Raw genomic sequence first — 21,949 nt, forward strand, 5'->3', positions numbered from 1 at the left:
TCGTTAAATGTTATTCTGTTTTTCATATCCCATTGTCATTTGGAGGATGTGTAAGTGCTCGCGTGACTTGAGTTTACAGCAAAGTATATGATCACTAATGGTCCTAATATTCCCGTAATGTAGGTGATCGAGTACAAGCCACCTCCAGACTGGACCCTCAACACACTGTCTGCGGAAGAGATCTGTGTTTTTGAAGATGCCATGAATCGACTGGCGGACAAGGTAAGCACATCGTGAGGAATTTAATAATTAATGTCTCGGGTGGAAAATGTGTCCTGGTGATAGAGGCACCAGACTCCTGACTATCGAGCTATGTCGAAGCCTTCAACTTCGATGGACTGGCCATGTCATCCGCATGTCCAACACACGTCTCCCTAAACAAATCCTGTACTCTCAACTGAAGGGATGTCGGTGACCCCCCCGGCGGGCCAAAGAAACACTTCAAGGACAACATCAAGAACAGTCTGAAGAAATTCATCATCACATCGAGCAACTGGGAGCACATTGCACTGGACGGGCGCTCCTGGAGGAAATCCGTGCAGGAAGGAGCTGCACGTCGTGAAATGGAACAACGCCGTGTCGCAGAGACAAAGCGACAGCACCGTAAGGAGAGAGAGAGAAGGGGACTCGACGACTACCAACCACCGCCAGTCTCCACTGCCCACGTTGCACCAAGGTGTGTGGATCGCGGATCGGCCTCTACAGACATCTGCTGATCCACAAGTAGACGACCCTATGGAGAGGAGAGGACAATCATGCTCATTTCGAGTGACCACGGATGATGAGAAGCCTCCTACCCTGGCCTACATGTGACTACCGCACCACCATTTACTTGGTTGTAATATCCTCAAGGTGAGATTGAAGAATTCTCTGGCTTGACCTGCAGGTTTTGGCAGCAGTAGAAATGATTTATGATAATGATAATACTATAGCCTTCCCTTATCAATCATATTTACTGAAGAAGGGTCTCGACCCAAAACATCACCCATTCCTTCTCCCTAGAGATGCTGCCTGTCCTGCTGAGTTACTCCAGCTTTTTGTGTCTATCTTCAATCATATTTACTGAGTGACTGCGATTAATTTAGGGCACAAATATATCCTCCATTACTGCAATTTGAGATGAAATATGAAATATTTGAAGTGGTTGGTGCAGTTTTTAATGACTGTACTCTTACACAGACTGTATATGAGTAAATTGACTTTGTTTACTGTGCTATAGAGGGTTTAAAGTGAGTTTGATTTTCTGTCTCATCCCCAGCAAATTGGTTGTCCAGGAAATATTATGTGAAGAATCAGCTTAACTTTCTAACCTGTAATACAATTATCAACCCAGCTAATAAAGTCTGAATGATCCACAACCTTGAACTTTTGGGAAGAAATTTGGAAAGATTCCAGATTTCTATTATAGTTTATAGAAGAAACACTCAGTTCAGTTTAGTTTATTGTCACGCTTACCGAGGTACAGTGAAACACTTTTGTTGCTTGCTATCCAGTCAGCAGGTCTAATTTTAAGCTTATGTCCCCCATTCTGGCCTATGCCATTCAAGAGGATAAAGGGCCTCTGCATGCGGCAAGCTCGACCAAACCGGAAGCGGGGGCCGTGCGGAGGTCCAGTGATCCCGTACAAGTTGACGTGAAGTTCGAGCGAAGGCGTACGTCATCAAGACGCTGCGTACGGCATCAAGACGCTGCGTATGGCTTCGAGACGCTGCGCATGCCCGTCGTGGCGGTGCGTACGGCCTCAATGCGGCTGCGGGCTGCGGAATCTTTGGACAGTGGCAGTTTTTCGGAGCCCCGCGCGATGTTGGGACCAGCTCCGCACAACTTTATACGGCTCCGGCGATCTAAGTGGGACCGGCCCCGCGAGGCCGTACAGCTCAAGCGACCACGTTAGGTCACGCTTGCCGCATGCAGTCGCATGCTCGTGGAACAGGCCCTTTAAAGGTTCTCTATATCTCAGTCAAAATCATTTTTATTGTGATGAATAAAATTGACTTTGACTTTGACTACGACTTCTCTCTCTTGATTTTAATAACTCCTAAATACTGCAATGAAGAGGATGCAAATCTTTTGAATGTATACTGCCCTTATAAATTACCGTTGTACCCCAGGGATCATTTAGACAAATCTAGGCACACAAACCTGAAGTGCAGTATCTGAACTGAACACAGGATTTTCGATGTAGTCAACCAGCCAACAACACTTTATCCACTGATAGCCCAAACAAGAGGTTTAGCACAGAGTCGTTTGAAACATTCCACCATCTGTAGCCTGTTCATAAAACCTGTTTTGCTGAAATCCAGCCAGTTACAGTGTCTTACAGGGCATGCCAGATGCAAAAAGTCATGTGGATAAATGGAAATGCAAATATTCAAGTAGATTGGCACTGTGTCATTGCAAGAAAAGGTCAATAACTGTGGCATCATCTGTAATGTGGGTGATGGTTAATCCACATTCCCGGACACAGTTATAATTGTGAATAACATTAGGGTTACTCAGCAATTGGTGGGGCTTTCACCCGTTGCTTTGATGTAAGTGTAGGGAGTCCAAACTACGTGGTCAAACAGTTACTTTATTTGATGAGATAAGTTTGACGTACATGTGCGTTTGGGACTCTCTAACATATTGAGTCATTGCTGCTTCTGCCTAGTGAGGGTGTTGACTCGAGCTCAGCTCCCTGTCGACTGGTGATCTCAAGGTAAGATCCACTGATGTAGCAGGGCACTCCCCTTAACCCCATGACGTCACGTGACAGTCCTCGTGACCCCACTGAGGAGGGTTCGACAGTAACATAGAAACATAGAAATTAGGTGCAGGAGTAGACCATTCGGCCCTTCGAGCCTGCACCGCCATTTAATATGATCATGGCTGATCATCCAACTCAGTATCCCGTACCTGCCTTCTCTCCATACCCTCTGATCCCCTTGGCCACAAGGGTCACATCTAACTCCCTCTTAAATATAGCCAATGAACTGGCCTCAACTACCCTCTGTGGCAGAGAGTTCCAGAGATTCACCACTCTCTGTGTGAAAAAAGTTCTCCTCATCTCGGTTTTAAAGGATTTCCCCCTTATCCTTAAGCTGTGACCCCTTGTCCTGGACTTCCCCAACATCGGGAACAATCTTCCTGCATCTAGCCTGTCCAACCCCTTAAGAATTTTGTAAGTTTCTATAAGATCCCCTCTCAATCTTCTAAATTCTAGAGAGTATAAACCAAGTCTATCCAGTCTTTCTTCATAAGACAGTCCTGACATCCCAGGAATCAGTCTGGTGAACCTTCTCTGCACTCCCTCTATGGCAATAATGTTCTTCCTCAGATTTGGAGACCAAAACTGTACACAATACTCCAGGTGTGGTCTCACCAAGACCCTGTACAACTGCAGTAGAACCTCCCTGCTCCTATACTCAAATCCTTTTGCAATGAAAGCTAACATACCATTCGCTTTCTCCACTGCCTGCTGCACCTGCATGCCTACCTTCAATGACTGGTGTACCATGACACCCAGGTCTCGCTGCATCTCCCCCTTTCCCAATCGGCCACCATTTAGATAATAGTCTGCTTTCCCGTTTTTGCCACCAAAATGGATAACCTCACATTCTTGTTGGCAGGTGGGGAAGAAACGAGTCCAGCTCTTCCCGCTGTTCGAAGACTTCGACCGCCTGAAGATCGGCAGTGTCTCACAGGCGCAGTTCCACCGTGTGCTGGCCGAGTTGGATCTGGATAACGTGCTCAGCCCAAGGGACGTCCGTGTCCTGATGAAAAGATTCCGGGTGAAGATCGGCACTGAAGACGATGTCAACTACAACGCGTTCTGTGATGCCGTGTACGATGCAGCCAACATGGACAAGAGGATCCCTTAGCCCGGAACACTCACCCTACCCCACTCCTCCTTCTATCCCATCCCCACACTGTAATCCTCATTCCCAAGAAAAGATTCAGTAACATTGAGAATAAAGGAGGAAAAGTCAACGACTTTTTCATACAACACAGTTAGTCCCAGCCGATATAGACTGCAATGATATTTTGCACTTCTCTACCTTCCATAAAATGTAACTATGTGTGGTGTTTTCCATGATCTTTCTAAAGCTGTTTTTAATGAAGTAAGTTATATATTCTTTGGTTACACATGTTTGAGGTTAAACTATAACTCAGTCTGCTCGCCTGAATGGATGTAAAAGATCTTGGGCACTACCTGGCTACTGCTTTGCCTGGAAACCTTGGCGAATGTTCATCCCTCAATCAACAGCACTGCAAGGGCAAACTGGTTACTATTCAGTAAGGCCCTCGCTGTTTGTGCTCTGGTTGCCATAAAGACATTTGTTACAGAAGTAACAAACGGAAAATCAAACTCATTAATTGGTTGTGAAGAACTTGGAGACACCTTCAGGATGTGAAAGTTGCTTTAAGAGAGGGCTCTGCTAATAACTGATGGCTAAAGCAGTGAGTGGTAACTTCACAAACCCGCAGCTCATGGCTGAATGCCTCAAGAAAGACCTTAGCAGGTACGGCGAGATGCGGGGAGTGTGCTCGCCGTTCCAGATGCATGTGGACAACTTACAATCGCCTAAACTCATGGACCAAGTCTAGAGTTAGCGCAGAAACCTGTTCTTTATCTACAAAATGACCCCCACACTCAGATAATGGAGAAGAATTTGCACTGTTGCAGAATTTACAGATCACTACCCAAAAGTTTGACGTATGGAATAAAATTAACTCTCATGGAAATTTATTTGGAAAAGCAAATAAATCTACACAGAATGCATTAATATTTTCCAATTCCCGTTTCTTGATGAATGAGCAGCTGAGGTGGTTTCGAGTTGGGGGAAAATCGTGAAATGGACCCTTTTCTATGATGGCAACCGCCTATAATGAGGGATTCACCAAGCGTCTGCTGCAATTAATTAATTATAGGCAGCACTGATGGGTTGGGAATGATTCAGGGTAGATTGTAGGTAAATGTTGTGGGAAAGGGTGAATTAAAAATCAGGCCCCATGTGTCAATAGAGTGCAGTATAGCCTCAATGTTCAGCTGTGGCCAGACACCCAGTGTTTGCTCCAATTATCCAGAGAGGTTTTGATTCTTTCCAGGGCGATGTTAGAAATTCTCTTCACAGATTGTTGCCTGGGAATTATCGGCCGCAATTCCACTGAAGGGAATGCTTTGTCAGATGTATTTGCACTCGGTGCAATTTTACAGCTGGCGAGACAAGTGCTTCTGGATGACAGGTCAACAATGGAGGAGCTGTCACTCAGCTTTCGTTTAGTTTTAGTTTAGAGATACAGCGCGGAAACAGGCCCATCGGCCCGTGCATTAATGCTATCCTGCACACACACTAGGGACAATTTTCCATTTTATTCCAAGCCAAATAAACTACAAACCTGAACGTCGTTGGAGTGTGGGCAATAATCAAAGACCTCGGAGAAAACCCACGCACGCTACGGGGACAACGTGCAAACTCCCTACAGACAGCACCCGTGGTCAGGATCGAACCCGGGTCTCTGGTGCTGTATTGGGCCTGTCCCACATTGCGATTTTTTTCGGCGACTGCCGGCATCATTGACTGATGCCGAAAAACCGTCTGGATGGGCGACAAGCTGCGATAATTTACGCCATCTGGCATCACAAATTTTCCGGACCTAGGACGACCACAACAGCGACAACATACGACATCCTGCGACCGCACAGACGTCAAACAACGACAACCGAGGTCAACATACGTCCACCCGCGGCACGGCACGATACAGCAAGATACGACACTGTCTGCTACATCTGAAGACAAGTAGCGCCATTTTGATCCGTATCTTGACGCAGGCGCTGTCGCCGGTCGGCGTATGATGACGCAGGTTGGCGCAAAAGGAATTTGCCGAGGTCATGACCTTGCGACATCGTACGTCACCTGGCGTCGTCCTGGCGACCACCTACGACAGGGGACGACAGGCAACATCAGGCAACGCCAAGTCCACTGTCGCTGCAAGGTTTTGAACATTTCAAAATCCAGCTGCGACAAGAAAAAGGTGACGACACTCACGGAGACAGCTCACGGCAACACAGGCGTCAGCTATCACCGAAATAAGCCGCCAGGTAGGACAGGGGCTTAAGGCAGTAGCTCTACCGCTGTGCCACCCTAACGACACAACGTGCTTGCCATCCGACCCACACCTTCACTCTGAGAACCCCCAGCCACCCGTCAATGGACAACGGACTTTCAATTACTTTCCTATCAGCGTGAGTCTTGCTTGGTGTCGTGGGCAGAGGGGCAGCTAAACCATGGCTCCCACACCTTAGCCGGCCTCTGTAGTGGCAACATCCTGACACACTGAGGAACAAGGAGCAGTTGTAAAGAGGCCACAAAAAATCATCATCAGTCGCCACTTACATTGGCGCCCAGCATGTTTAACGACAAGATTTGAAATGTAGTCACATTGAATAAAGCATTTTAAAACAGGATGTCTTGGGTGATCAATTTAGGTGGTTAAATATTTGCCCGCAGTCCTGGAGCGATTGCTGGCAATGGTGTACATAGTGGCCAGCTGGTTGCGTGAAAGCATTTTGCACAGTCATCCTTATGTGTCCTGAGCTGATATTGTTCCAACGTGACCAACTCTGTTTGGGACATCTGTTTACTCTTGTCCCAATCTATGAGTGATTCAACACTAGATTCATTTTTGGTAAGATTCACACCCCATTAAATGAAGGGAAACTTCCTGGTGCAAATGAGGTGCGGCCTGAGCTGGTTCCCAAGATATTAAAAGTGATCCACATTGATCAAGGTCTCATCATGGATGCTGACTGTCAGGGGGTGATGTGTTGCAGTTTGGTGAAGGACCATTGGCTTAAAGTAAAGTTTGACCTCCGAGTGTGCAAATGAACCATCCCAACCTGAAACGTTGCCTGTCCCATGTTCTCTACAGATGCTGCCTGACCTACTGGGCGGCTGCAGCGCTATCTGTCCATTTTTGTAGTTCCTTGTTTCTAAATCAATGCAAACATTGTATACCTACTGTATGCCTACTGTCAGAGCTCACCTGACCGTGTGTTCGAAGGCCAAGACTTAAAACATGACAACCCGGTTTCGATCCCGAATATGGCTGCTGTCTGTATGGAGTTTGTACGTTCTCCCCAGCTAAGTCGGGACGTGTTTTCAACATGTTGAAAAATATCCACAAGTTAAAAAACATAGCCTTGAGTACCTACGAACGTAATTCTCCGAGTTCATGATACCATGATATCTACTGATTACTATTCCTGCAGGAAATAGCACCAGTGTGGGATGGACTTCGAGTGGGGACACAGAGGGAGTGGCTATCATGGCAAAACATATGCTGCAATTTACACAAGAAGATCAGCCAAAAATAAGGCAAACCCACCTACACTGAGCCAATGGTTCAGGAGCACCCAGAGTGAAGGGAAAAGTATAGGGAAATAAAATGAAATGTTATTTTTACCATCCATTTCACAGTTTCTTTGTTTCTGACATGTTATCATAAGCAGAGGGCGTGCAATCATCTGGCTGACCTTGGCATGCCTGACTAGTACTCAGTTATCTGAAAAAAGATTTAATTTCAAGCTGAAATGGTTACCAGAGCCGGATGATGCCATTATCGCCAGGAAGCAGTATTACGTCTGGTTCATCCTGCGTTAAAAACAGAAAATCCCAGCTTCAGGCTCCAGCCCTGTCTCACAGAGATGATTCGCAGTTACCTGCATGTGATGTAAACAGGGTGGGGAACAGATAACATTCAAGAACAGACATTGATTCATTCAAATTGTGTTCTATTCCGATTGCCAATAGAGGGGCTGACCTCTCTCCCAGAATTGAACATAATTTCCTGTACTTCACCAGCACTAAAGTGAAACATAGAAACATAGAAAATGGGTGCAGGAGTAGGCCATTCGGCCCTTCGAGCCTGCACCGCCATTCAATATGATCATGGCTGATCATCCAACTCAGTATCCTGTACCTGCCTTCTCTCCATAACCCCTGATCCCTTTAGCCACAAGGGCCACATCTAACTCCCTCTTAAATATAGCCAATGAACTGGCCTCAACTACCTTCTGTGGCAGAGAGTTCCAGAGATTCACCATGAGTGAAGGCTGCTTAATAATGGGATGGAGGAGAGTAGATAGTCTGAGAATGGCTAAGGGCGACAGGAGCTTTGATAATGGGTCACGTGACAGTGAGAGTGGCTATATTCAGAACAAAGATCCCAATATTGTGAATATGCAAGGAGAGAAGACTCGATTGTGAGAGTGAGAGAGAACTGTCTTATGAAGAAAGACTGGATAGACTTGGTTTATACTCTCTAGAATCTAGAATTTAGAAGATTGAGAGGGGATCTTATAGAAACTTACAAAATTCTTAAGGGGCACTGGACAGGCTAGATGCAGGAAGATTGTTCCCGATGTTAGGGAAGCCTCCAGGACAAGGGGTCACAGCTTAAGGATAAAGGGGAAATCCTTTAAAACCGAGATGAGAAGAACTTTTTTTTACGCAGAGAGTGGTGAATCTCTGGAACTCTCTCTGCCATTCAGCTATGAATGCCCTTTAACCCCTGCAAGGGACAGAGGGTGGTTGAGGCCAGTTCATTGGCTATATTTAAGAGGGAGTTAGATGTGGCCCTTGTGGCTAAAGGGATCAGGGGGTATGGAGAGAAGGCAGGTACGGGATACTGAGTTGGATGATCAGCCATGATCATATTGAATGGCGGTGCAGGCTCGAAGGGCCGAATGGCCTACTCCTGCACCTAATTTCTATTGTTCTATGTTTCTAACTTCATGAAACGAATTACTCACTTATATTCGTCTTTGGGAAACCTGAATTTAAAAAGGGCAAAAATAATCTTACCAATTATGTTTTATTTTTCAAGTAGGTTTACAAGCATTCCCGATCTAAAATGTGTCCTGGGAAAATTCTTTGTTAACGCACACAAATCAAAATCAAAAAGGCTTTACCCATTAGTTTGAATGTAAAAACTATTATGTTCCAGAGTTCAAGAAAAGTTATCAAATAAAATTAAAAATTAAAAATGTAAATATCTGAAATGAGAGGTTATTTTACTAACAATCGTGGAGGAGACGCAATCTTCGTAAATTCTGGGGAATGATGAAGACATCTTGAAGGAAACAGAGAATATCTTATGATTGATCACGATAACAGCTATAGCTCTGTGACCTTGATGAAGATTGATGTGTTTTTTTGGAGCCCTATACTAGCTCCAAGGAGCAATCCCATTAGTCCCATTCCCACTTTCCCTATTCCCCTAGTCTCCCTCACATGCCCTCAGCTCCTGTTTGACTGGGTTTGTATTCACTGGAATTTAGAAGGTTGAGAGGGGATCTTATAGAAACCTATAAAATTCTTAAAGGATTGGACAGGCTAGAGGCAGGAAAAATGTTCCTGATGTTGGGGGAGTCCAGAACCAGGGGTCACAGTTTAAGAATACGGGGGAAGGCCATTTAGGACTGAGATGAGGAAAAAAAAAATCTTCACCCTGAGAATCTGAAGGCAGAAGGCAGTGGAGGCCAATTCACTGGATGTTTTCAAGACAGAGTTAGATTTAGCTCTTTGGGTTAAAGGAATCAAGGGATATGAGGACCCTTCCTATTTTTTCTCGAGTAATCTTGTGAAACATTGGAAAAAGGTTGATAGGGGTCAGGCAGCATCTATGGAGCGAAGGAAATAGGCGACGTTTCGGGTCGAGACCCTTTCTCAGACTGATATGAGGGTGGGGGGCGGGAAGAAGAAAGGAAGAGGCGGAGACAGTGGGCTGAGGGAGACCTGGGAAGGAGAGGAGAAAGCAGGGACTACCTGAAATTGGAGAAGTCAATGAGGGCTGTCGGTGGTTGTCACAAGAGTATGTTCTTGCTCATTGACACTACAAGATGGTCTCCACACCGCTCAGTCCCAACTGTGTTGCCAACATGCTCTTGCTGGTGGGACAGGGTGTATCGAGAGTACATTCTAGATGGAGTGTTGGAAGCTGCTGTGCACAGGGCCAATACACAGGTTCCATTCCAGTCATATGCAGCTCATTATACAAATCTGCAAAGGTTCCCTTCCTATTTCTTCTTGTCATCTTATGAAACAATGGAAAAAGGTTGATAGGAGGCAGACTTGGAAAACTATGTCCACCCAGGGTACAGAATTTATGGTGATTACACGGCATCCATAGATAATTAAGAGAGTTGATGGGGCTTTAAATCCTGACAGAAATACGTTCTTTTACATCCGTTCCAAAGGTCAGTCCCACAGCTGTGCGGCTAATTTATGGAAATTTTATGTTTACTTACTTTCTTTCCCTGTCCTTGTACATTGTAATATTTGGCTAAGGAAGAGGCAATCTCAAGGGTGGAACTGTGTTTATTTTACTGCTACTTAAAAATGAAAAGTACACAAGAGGTGAGGCACATTCAGTGTTTATCTCATCTAATGGTTGTAAAGTTATATGTTACAATCATTTTCCATCAGTCATTAATGTGTCCTCTATAGGCATTAGTGGTTGTAGAGGACAGGCCCGGAAAGCATTGGACTTAATCGTTAAAAGACACAGAGTGCTGGAGTAATTCAGCAGGTCAGGCAGCACGCCTGAAGAACATGGATAGGTGACGTTTTTGGTCAGAACCCTTGTGTCCCATCCCGAAACGTCACCCTATCTATGTTCTTCACACATGCTGCTTGGCCCGCTGTTATTCCAGCATTTTATGTCTTTCATTAGTTCCTTGTTTAAATTTTAGTTTAGTTTAGAGATACAGCATGGAAACAGTCCCTTCGGCCCATCGAGGCCACGCCGACCAACGATCATCCACACACTAGTTCTTTATTATCCTCCTTTCAGGTCCTACACACTAGGGGCAATGTACAGAAGCCAATTAACCTACAAACCTGCAACTTTGTCACACAGAGGGTGCTGGGTACAAGGAACGGGCTGCAGAGAAGGTCGTTGAGCCAGGTACGGCAACAACATTTAAAAGGCATTTAGACAGAAAGTTTAGACGGAGTTAAGATGCCCCATCTACCTGTATAAGATGCTCCATCTACCTGTGTAGATGGGGTATCTTAGTTATCTTGGGCAAGTTTGGCCATTGGACCTGTTTCTGTGCTGTGTGCCTCTATGTCTGTAATTAGAGATTCATTATTAAAGGAAGATAAGCCAGATTGTTGCTTTGAAGCTGAAGATAAGAAGAAATTTAATTTAGGAACATAAAAGAGATCTGAATGGAGTGGATAATATAGTCTACTTCCCACTGTAGATAGGCCACTAATTAGGGAGCAGAGATTTAAGTTATTCGATGAAAGGATCGGAGGGGAGCTGAGGAAAATGTTTTCAACTATAGGATGCTCAAGTTTCTCAAACTCACCAGGAAGGAGGAACAAGTCAAAAAACTTTGTCAAGTTTAAAATCTATTTGATCCATTGTGGATATGATGCTCTGATTGGCTTTGACTGTTGCTTATAGATACGGCACGGGCACAGGCCCTTTGGCCCATCGAGTCCGCACCGACCATCGATCCCTGCACATTAGCACCATCCTACACACACAAGGGACAATTTAAATCTATACCAAGCCAATTTACCTACAAAGCCGTGCGTACTTGGAGGGTGAGAGGAAAGCGAAGATCTCGGCGAAATCCCACGCAGGTCACGTGGAGAACGTGCAAACTCCGTACAGACAGCGCCCATTGAACACGGGTCTCTAGCCCTGCAAGGCAGTAGCTCTACCGTTGCACCACCTGTTGTGTCGAGATTTATGATTCTACAGCGTTGAAATGGGAGCAAATCTATTTCCACACATTTATAATGAGTAAACAGCTCAGAGCAACGGTGTGTATATATTTGTACCTATTTTCTGAAGTCCCATCCACTGGGGAAGAGGGCAGCATTTCTTGTCACGATCCACCCTAATGACGACAATATTGTTCCACCTTTTTTGGCGCATGTAATGATGTTAGTGGTGTACACAATGCCTCTTGTTTACCCAACAGCACAAATTGGATCAAAACGTTCATGATTTATGACACGTCCAGTTTGCATACAGTTTGATAAGAAACACCACACTCAAAGCAAAGACATCTCTGTGATTTCAAGTTGACCCATTTAACTTGGAATTAAACTTCAGATAATTTCAGATGTTAGACTTTACACATCCAGACATTTCCGATCTAGTTATTAGTTCATAAAATGTTAACACTGAAGCAGTATGCAAATTGTATAACTGTTATGTGTCGATCATTCTCTTTTTGTACAATTGCAATTGAGCTCCCACCAACGACAGCTTCGTCCGCTGTACTGGAGGGCGGCAGCTTCGACCGCCCCTGGCCGCGGAGTTTGAACCGGCCCGTTCGCGGAGCTCAGATTCGGCCGCGGGGCTTACCGTCACCCGGCGGGGTCACAACATCGGAAGCCTGGATCACCTCGGCGTAGAGGGAGAACAAGGAGTGAAGAGACAAGGACTTTAAGACTTTTGCCTTCCATCACAGTGTGGAGGTGCCTGGTAGACTCACTGTGGTGGATGTTAAATCTGTGTTTATTGTGTGTTTTGTTATTTTATTCTATGTTGTGACTGCAAGGCAACAAAATTTCCTTCAGACTGAAAAGTCTGATTGACAATAAAGAATACTTACTTACTTACTAATAAAAATAAATATTAAAAAAAAACTTTACATATAGCAGGGAAGCTGGCCCTTCGGCCCACCGAGTTCCTGCCGACTAGCGATCACCCCGAACATTAGCACTATCCTACACAATAGGACAATTTACAATTTTTAACAAAGCCAATTACCTATAAACCTGTACGTCTTTGGAGTGTGGGGGGGGGGAAACTGGAGCACCTGGAGAAAACCCACACTATCACACGGAGAACATACAAACTCCGTACAGACAGCACCCATAGTCGGGATCAAAGTCGAGTTAAGGCAGCAGCTCAACAACTACACCACCGTGTCACCCTAATGCTTATATATTTTAAAGATTATTGCCTGTTATCATTTATTACCTCATTATTTAATTACGGGCTAATAATGGGAAAAAAGCTTATACTTAAATTCTGGAAAAATGCGCCTACACCAACAATAAAAATGTGGATATCAAATATGTTTGAAACATTACATCTGGAAGAGATGAGATTCCTCCTAGCAGGTAAAGCAGACCAATTCCAAAAGACGTGGTCTATGTTTCTGGACCTATTACAAGTATGAGGTGCAATAGTAATTTAAAAAAAAAACAAATATATAAATAAGTGGTATCAGGACCTGGTAACGGGAGGTAAAACAACAAAAACAGACTTGGTTGGTAGTCCCCTTTCTGCGGAGTTTAATGTTATAATAGAGCGATTGTTTCTATTTTCTCTCTCTTTCTTTTCTAGGGTCTATTTTCTCACTTTACTTCCTTCTCTAACTTCTTTCCTAAGGGGCTTTCTTTTCCCAACACTCTTGCACTGCACGACTCTCTTGCACTTTCTTTACTTTCCTTACTTCTACCTTTTCTTAAAGCTCAACAAAAAATGAAGCGGTACAAAAAATGTATTAAGATATATGTGTTGTGTAGGATTGTAATTTACCGTACTTCTAATTAAAAAAAAAAAAAAAAAAAAATCATTTATTACCTCAAAACATTATTGCTGGTAATCTCTTGGAGAACATCGAGGCTTCTGTGAACTGATTATTTCAGTTCACTCCGCCTCCCATCTGCTATTGAATGCTGCCCTAACCACAGAGGCTTGGGTCCACATGGGCCAGAGATGCAATCAGGCTGAGGTTTCCATGGAGACCCCACTTTAACCATGCTGACTGACCCCTGCTTTAAGATCTATGTGCAAATGCCATTGGTGAGGCCTGCCTAGCGAACCACAGTATGTATGAAGGAAGGAACTGCAGATGCTGGTTTACACCAAAGACAGACACAAAATGGTGGAGTAACTCAGCAGGGCAGGCAGCATCTCTGGAGAGAAGGAATGGGTGAAACTTTTTCACACAGAGAGTTGTGAGTCTGTGTAATTCTCTGCCTCAGAGGGCGGTGGAGGCCGGTTCTCTGGAAGCTTTCAAGAGAGAGCTAAACAGGGCTCTTAAAAATAGCGGATATGGGGAGAAGGCAGGAACGGGTGATGTTTTGGTGATGAAGTAGGCGTGATGTTTTTCACCCTTTGACCTGGCTGCTGTGAGCTGGACATAGTGATTGGTTTCTGCTCAAAATGGCCATAATGTGGTTTGCTCCAATTTGTTACTCGATATATACTTTTAATTGCTGCCCTGAAGAGGTTGTAACCATAGCAACTGCCACATCTTCCTTCATTCATCAGCAAACAAACTCAGTGCTGGTGGCTGTTTGGACCTGTGCTTGAAGGAGCTTTACAATGGGCGTGTACGACACTGACAGTTCTCTCTGTCACATTAAATATGAGTCACCAGGAAACCAAATTAATCCATCTACGTCAATCAACTATTGACACCATGGCATTAATTTTACAAAAAATGTGAGTCGTATCACTTCAAATATGTGCTCATGTTATTGTGTTTAAGAAGGAACTGCAGATGCTGGAAAATGGAAGGTACACAAAAATGCTGGAGAAATTCAGCGGGTGCAGCAGCATCTATGGAGCGAAGGAAATAGGCAACGTTTCGGGCCGAAACCCTTCTTCAGACAGATGGGGGGGGGGGGGGGGCGGGGAGGGGGGGGAGAAGACAGGAAAAAGGAGGAGGAGCCCGAGGGCTGAGGAAGGGGAGGAGACAGCAAGGGCTAACAAAATTGGGAGAATTCAATGTTCATGCCCCCAGGATGCAGACTCCCGAAGCGGAATATGAGGTGCTGTTCCTCCAATTTCCGGTGTTGCTCGCTCTGGCCATGGAGGAGACCCAGGACAGAGAGGTCGGATACGGAATGGGAGGGAGAGTGTTCATGTTACCCTGGTTGTTAAGATCGTTAAGATCTCCTCTTGAATCCAATACATAAAGAGCGTGTAAAAGGCCTGTCCCACTGGGGCGTCATTTGCGCGTCACGCAGATGGTGCGTGCAGATTTTGTACATCACTGCCTACGTCACCACACACCGCGCACGGATCACGGGCGCGTCACGTCACACGCATCATGACGTGTAAAGTATGTCGCATAAATGACGCGCAAATGACGCCCAAGTGGGACAGGCCCGTTAATAAGTTGGATACAACATGGGCTTGGTCATAGAAGACAGGAGGGCAGTGGCAGAGTGTGTTCCACCCTCTGCAGCTCAGAATGGGCCCTCTGTCATTTGTGATATGTATGAAGGATCTGGACAAAAATGTACTGTAGGTGGTCTGATGAGTATGTTTGCAGATGACACAAAACACTGAGGTAGTAGTAGTTTGTGCGGCAGTATTGCTGGGGAAGATAGACACTCGGCTAATAAAATGTATTCAATCCAATTCAATTAAAACAACAGAGTTTGTGAACGGGGAAGATTTTCATACAATGCGTTACAACAAGGCTGGAGGGAATTAGAGGGGAAAGGAGCTCTTTCCCTTCAGCGATAGTGATAATTAAAGGGCAGATTTAAAATAATTGTTTAGAGGCTAAAGGAGTAGATTAAGTTTTTTTTCCAAAAACAATGGTTCTGGAGGTTGTAGCTGTGGGGAAAGGCTTAGCTCTACTTGCTATGTGATTCAGAACTTAGGAGAGGAGGCCAGTTAGTTTGCAGGTCCTCAGTGGGTTGAGGATTGGATACGGAGGTATTGCTGGGGAAGCCGGAGTAACTCAGCGGGACAGGCAGCATCGCTGGAGAGAAGGAATTGGTAACGTTTCGGGTCGACATCCTTCTTCAGAATGTCTGAAGAAGGGTCTCGACCCGAAACGTCTCCCATTCCTTCTCTCCAGAGATGCTGCCTGTCCCGCTGAGTTACTCCGGCTTTTTGTGTCGATCTTCGGTTTAATCCAGCATCTGTAGTTCCTTCCTACACATTTCGTTTTGCTAGGGAGAGTTGTGGTTTAGGAAGGTGGAGTTTGGAGAATGGGTCATGACAGAAATAAATCTAGGAGGATGAGATATTGACAACACACCTCAAGTACCCTCATGTCCTGCCCAGTCATGTAACTGAAATCCTAGACTTATAGACAATAGGTGCAGGACTAGACCATTTGGCCCTTCGAGCCAGCACCATCATTCAATGTGGATGATCAGCCATGATCACATTGAATGGCGATGCTGGCTCGAAGGGCAAATGACCAACTCCTGCACCTATTGTCTATAAGTCTAGGGTTTCAGTTACATGACTGGGCAGGACATGAGGAAGGCAAGATAACTAGGCAAACATACAAGTGGGTATTCACTCCATTGGCAGAAAGTGGAGATTGGGACTGAACACCAAAGGAAGCTGCTCCCTGGAGGACTTCCCTCCAAGACAACTATGGCCTCTTGTCCAAATGGAAAATCATGGGTTCCACCAAAATAATATCACAGAAAGTCAACTCCCAAGTTAGGCCTGCTTTAGTATGAGTGCCCAGAGAACATAACTGCACAAATAACGTTTGTACAAGTGACTTTAAAGTGTATGTCATGTGTTTTTCACAATTCCCTGCATGCTTCACTCACAGAGAACCCGATTGGAATTTGCAGAAAGGTGCAAATGAACTTCAGAAACAAAGCCCTTTCCAATCCAAGGTGCTTGATGTTGGTTTAGTGATTGGGCTGCAGTAGAGATAACCTCCTTGGTTAATTTTTGAATACTGGCGAGGAATTTTCCTATTAACTCAAAGGCCTGTTTTTAAGATGTTGTCAAATAAGGGAGACCTGTGTGTTTACCATCCCCGCTGCACTTAAACCCTCGAATGTACGGCTTAGAAGTGATCTCGGCATCTCCTGAGCCACCGTTATATAAATGCAAGCTGTGGGAATTCCAATTAAAGCCAGGATCAATGCCGGATCAGCTGCAAATTCAAAGGCGAGAACGGGTTAGGAATAAGTGGAACCAAAAATCATGAATTTATTAGGAATCAGAGTAATCGGTGGTTAGGTTGAGTGCAACATTGCAACAACATAGCATCAACGAGGCTGGCTTGCATTTGAGGTATTGGTGCTGAATTTATTACCGGGAGATTTAAAAGCTGAGCATGATACAGAACTACAAACAGTACAGTACATTTTCTATTCTCTGAGTGCATAACAATGAAACTCAAACAATTAAATGTGAACACAAACAATGAACTCCACTTTATTCCCCCTACTCTCTATTGAGTAAGGCACATCCAGATTTCAGTAGACACAAGGAACTGCAGATGCTGGGAATCTTGAGTAAAGTACAAAGTGCTGGAGTAACTCAATGGGTCAGACAGCATCCCTGGGACAGGTGATATTTCAGATCGAGACACTTCTTCGGACTGGTGAGGGTGAGAAAACTGAAAAGGGGAAGGGGCGAGGCAAAGCGAGTGATGGTTGGATACAATAGACAATGGGTGCAGGAGTAGGCCATTCGGCCCTTCGAGCCAGCACCGCCATTCAATATGATACCCGGGACGTTAGAATGGCAGATGGGTAGACTAAGGCGGCAGATGAAAAGGAGACAACAAGGTGTCAGATAAGGAGAGAAGACTCAAATGTAAAGTCAGAGATAGGGATGTGTGTGGAAGGGAATCGAGGAGGTGGGGGGGGGAGTAGAATGGTGGTAGAAATGGGTGAGCACCAGAATGGATGCGCACACTGAATAAATGGGGAGGAGGGAATGAAAGAGGGGGGTGGAGGGGATACAATGTGCATACCATTGGGTTGTAAGCTACCCAAATAAAAATTAGGTGCTGTTCCTCACATTTGTATGTGTCCTCACTCACATTGGAGAAGACCCAGGACAAATAGGTTGGTATAGGAACGAGAAGAGGAGTTTAAGAAAGAACTGCAGATGCTGGAAAAATCGAAGGTAGACAAAATTGCTGGAGAAACTCAGTGTGGGTGAGGCAGCATCTATGGAGAGAAGGAACGGGCGACGTTTCGGGTCGCGGCCCTTCTTCAGGAATTAAAGTGGTTTGCAACTGGGAGATCCAGTAGGAGTAGGTGGAGCGGGCACAAGTGGTCATCAAAATAGTCGTCTGGTCTGCGATTAGCCTCGCCGATGTAAAGGAGGCCACATCGGGAACAGTAGATGGCTTTAGGGGAGGTGCACATGAACATCTGTCTCTTTTGGGCTAGGATTGCCGGTGTCCTTGGATGGAGGTGAGGGAGGAGGTATAGAGACAGGCGTTACATCTCCTGCAGTGGCAGGGGAAAGTACCTTAGGGGAGGGGGGGGGCTGTTTTGGGCCGGAAGAGGTGAATGAACCATGGAGTTGTGGAGAAAGTTGCCTCTCCGTGGAGAGCAGAAGGGGGGGGGGGGGGGGGGGGGGGGGGGGGGGGGGGGTGGGGGGGGGGGGGGGGGGGGGATCTGGTGGTGGGATCACATTTGTGGTGGCGGGTATGTTGGAGAATGTGTGTTGGATGCGGAGGCTTGGGGGGGGGGGGGGGGCTGGAAGGTAGGAACCAGGGGATGTCTATTCTCGTTCCTCCTGGGGACGAGGGACAAGAGCAGAACTGCGGGATACAGAGGAGACAAAGGGAAGGGATCCATCTACAACAGCAGGGGGGGGGGGGGGGGGGGGGGGGGGGGGGGGGGGGGGGCCATGTTTACTACAGAAAGAGGACATCTCGGTTGTCCGAGAAAAGAAAGCCGCAACTTGGGAGCAAATGGGGCGAAGAGGGCGAAACTGAGAGTAGGGGACAGTGTTCTTGCAAGAGGCCGGGCGGGAGGAGGTTCAGTGGAACTAAACAAGACCGCATACCTGAGATTTGGTGTGGAGTTACAGAGACATGCGCTGTTGGTATAAGTAGTTCGGCAGCATGAGGGATGTAGCCATTATGCAATGAGTTATTATAATCTGGAATGCATTGTCTGAAAGGGCGGTGGAAATATATTTAATTGATCTATTGGCGAAAACTAGGCTGCAGGGAACATAACCAAAGTGCCAGCACAGGCACAGTGGACCAACAGAGCCTCTTGTGAATGGTTCTGTGGGTAGCTGGATTGGGTGACCAATCTTGACTGCCATTATCAATATCAAAAATACATACGATTAAAAGGTATACATCGCCTTGAGAGAGTCTGCACAGCAGAGAATGTGTCTGTGAGGAAGGGGAGAATTGGGCATGCAACTTGTATAGCAGCAAGGCAGTGACGTGCCTGGGGTGGGGTGCACGGGAACTTCTGCAACTTCAAACACTTCCTCCATCAACCAGTTTTTCAGGTGCTGTCTAACTGGAGCCCAGAACAGCACAGAGGGACACTGTTCATTTTACGCAATATCTCCCAATGGAAATGGCCTTGCTCTTCCTAAGGTTTGGGAAGCTCCAGAGATGGCAGCCAGGAAGGAAGGATCTGATCCATTGCAAGTGCATTTGACTGTTAAAAATAACCTGAGAAGTGACTTCCCTTCGCAGTCGTGGCTGCCATCTTCCCATCGACAGGGTCAAGCAGAAATGTTGGGCCCAATTGTCCACCTGCTCTGGGTTCCGCACCTACCCTGATGTGAGATGTGTATATCAGGCCCCATTGGTAGCACATAGTCCATTGTCAGCACCTCATCCTCGGAAACAAGCCTGCGGCCTTCAACTGCAGACCTGAAGGCAGCCACGTGCCTTATGGCTGCTGGGCACAGAAGGCCAGAACCTCTGGGGGAAACTGGAAGGCAACGTTAGCCGTTACCTTCTTTCTGCCTTCCTCACCGTTTGACCGGCTCACTATATATCCTCCAACGCTAAAGTGGTGGAGGAACCTCAAAGCCCAATGGCAGTTCCTCTGGGAACCATGTGAAGAAGCTGAACAAAGCTAATGGAGGCGAGCCAGGGGCATCCAACCCAACCACTATTCCTTGTCATCCTTTCCATATCTTGCTGGGATTGTGGAACATGCTAGGCGGCGGGGGTGGGAGGGGGGGGGGGGGGGGGGGGGGGGGGTAGTGGGAACTCAAGGGCAATGCACAGGCAGCAAAAATATATAATTCACTCTTTGTCTTAAACTTAATTACTGTACATTCAGGAGCTGAGAATCGGCAAGAAACACAGGAGAGGGATGATGGGGACAATGATGTCTCCCACAGTCTCACGCTGTGTAAAAGTGGATGTTGGATGGAAAGGAAAAAGCTATCCTATAGATTCCAAAGAAGAGACACCAATGTTGACAGGGACTGAAAGACCGATGGAACATAATCTAAATAGAAGGAAGAATCATGTGGTTCCACCTGCCCGTAATTGCACAGCCCTCGGTGCTTGGCGTTCCGCTGCTCATTTGTCAAACGTAGACATATCTGTACCTCGTTGCTCCGACAGGATCGCGATTTTCTCATCGTCGGGCCTGCTGATCAGTACGAGGAGAACGGAAGTGGTGATGTAGTAAAATTCAAAGGTAAAGGACATGATAAAAACATAGAAATTCGTGGCCAAGATCCATTCGCAAATGACTCCTATGTGTTGCTTTGTGAGATCGGGGTGGACAAAAAAGATCAGATCTACAACAGAGTTAAGGATAAAATGCAGCAAAAACAGTCATTGTCAAAACATACCTTCCACCCAGCTCACTTCCATCCCTTTCAGTAGAGCCCCGTGTGGTGTCTACATCTTCAGATGCACTGGTTAGTTTATCCTAAGGTCACCATTAAACCCAACCACTTAACCCAACGCACAAGCAGTCCTTTCCCTTGCTTTTTAACTTTTACCGTAACTCAGAGTGTTTGTGTGAAAATGCATCTGATTTGACCACAAGGAGATATTATGGTCTGAAATAAGAGAAAGCATCAGGAATAAGTTAGTAAACTCTCAAGTCTACTCTTGGCATTCAAAAAGTTCCTGATCAGCCTTGAGCCTTGTCCATTTTCTCATCAGCTTCCATATCCCCTGCTCCCTCAGTCTCCTCTAGACAATCCCAGCTTTGACGACACTCTGTCTCAACAGACGTGGAGAGATTCAGAGATCGACACCAAGATGTTTCTCCATATCTCAGTTGTAAATGATCACGTTTTTATCCTGAACCTGTGCCCTCTTGTCTGGATCTTCTTACGACAGGACACCCCCCCTTGGAATCTACTCTCAGATCTATCCAACAAATTTGCAGAGGACACCAACATTACTCATATAGGTCGTCATGAGAAGGGTCATCTCAGTTTACCAAAATTCTGGATTAAATAAAGAAATGGGCTAAGGACGATGGATCAGCAGATTTAATTTGTTGACTTCAGTGTGTAAAGACCACTCATTCTCAATCTCTATTTACGGGTCCATCTGCTCATTCTAGGAATTAATCTTTTGAACCTACACTGCAAGAAAAGTACATTTCTTCTCAGCCATGGAGACCAACATTTCATACAGTATCCCAAATTATCTTCTTCTGACATGTAAGATTCTGAGAATGTTTGATAAGGTAGTTGCTAAGGACTGTTTTGATTTCGCTAGAATGGACTCTATCATTTTCAGGGGAGGTGAAAGAGAAGTGAACATCATAGAGTTATCAATGAAATCTCCAATTAAGCTTTCTCTATGAGTAATTTCCACCCTCACATTCTCTTGGAGAAGTTGCTGTTATGAATGGTTTCACCTACACATATGTAAGCCGTGGTGCATTTGCAGGATTTACTCATTCTAGCTCAATTGTATCCAGTTCTGGGCACCATGTTATGGGATAGATGTTGTCAAACTGGAAAGAGTACAGAGAAGATTTACGAGGATGTTGCCAGGACTAGAGGGTCTGAGCTACAGGGAGAGGTTTAGTAGGCTGGGAATCTATTCCTTGGAGCGCAGAGAGGATGAGGAATGATCTTATAGAGGTGTAAAAGATCTTGAGAGGAATAGATCGGGTAGATGCACAGTCTCTTGCCCAGAGGAGGTGAATCGAGGACCAGAGGACATAGGTTTGTGAAGGGGAAAAGATTTAATAGGAATCTGAGGGGTAACTTTTTCACACAAAGGGTGGTA

The 21,949-nt window shown here is 45.6% G+C and overlaps 1 protein-coding gene across 1 annotated transcript in view; it reads left to right on the forward strand.

The window, feature by feature from the left end:
- The window catches only part of LOC129713013 (uncharacterized), a 97,973-nt gene extending 90,866 nt beyond the window's left edge, over nt 1–7,107 (forward strand). The window contains exons 19-20 of the mRNA XM_055661858.1: nt 124–222; nt 3,609–7,107. Coding sequence (XP_055517833.1) covers nt 124–222; nt 3,609–3,860 — 351 coding nt within the window. The 3' untranslated portion in view covers nt 3,861–7,107. The remainder of the gene's footprint in view (nt 1–123; nt 223–3,608) is intronic.
- The last annotated feature ends 14,842 nt before the right edge of the window (nt 7,108–21,949 follow it).

This window comes from Leucoraja erinacea, chromosome 34, assembly GCF_028641065.1.
Source record: "Leucoraja erinacea ecotype New England chromosome 34, Leri_hhj_1, whole genome shotgun sequence".
NCBI classification, from domain to species: Eukaryota; Metazoa; Chordata; class Chondrichthyes; order Rajiformes; family Rajidae; genus Leucoraja; species Leucoraja erinaceus.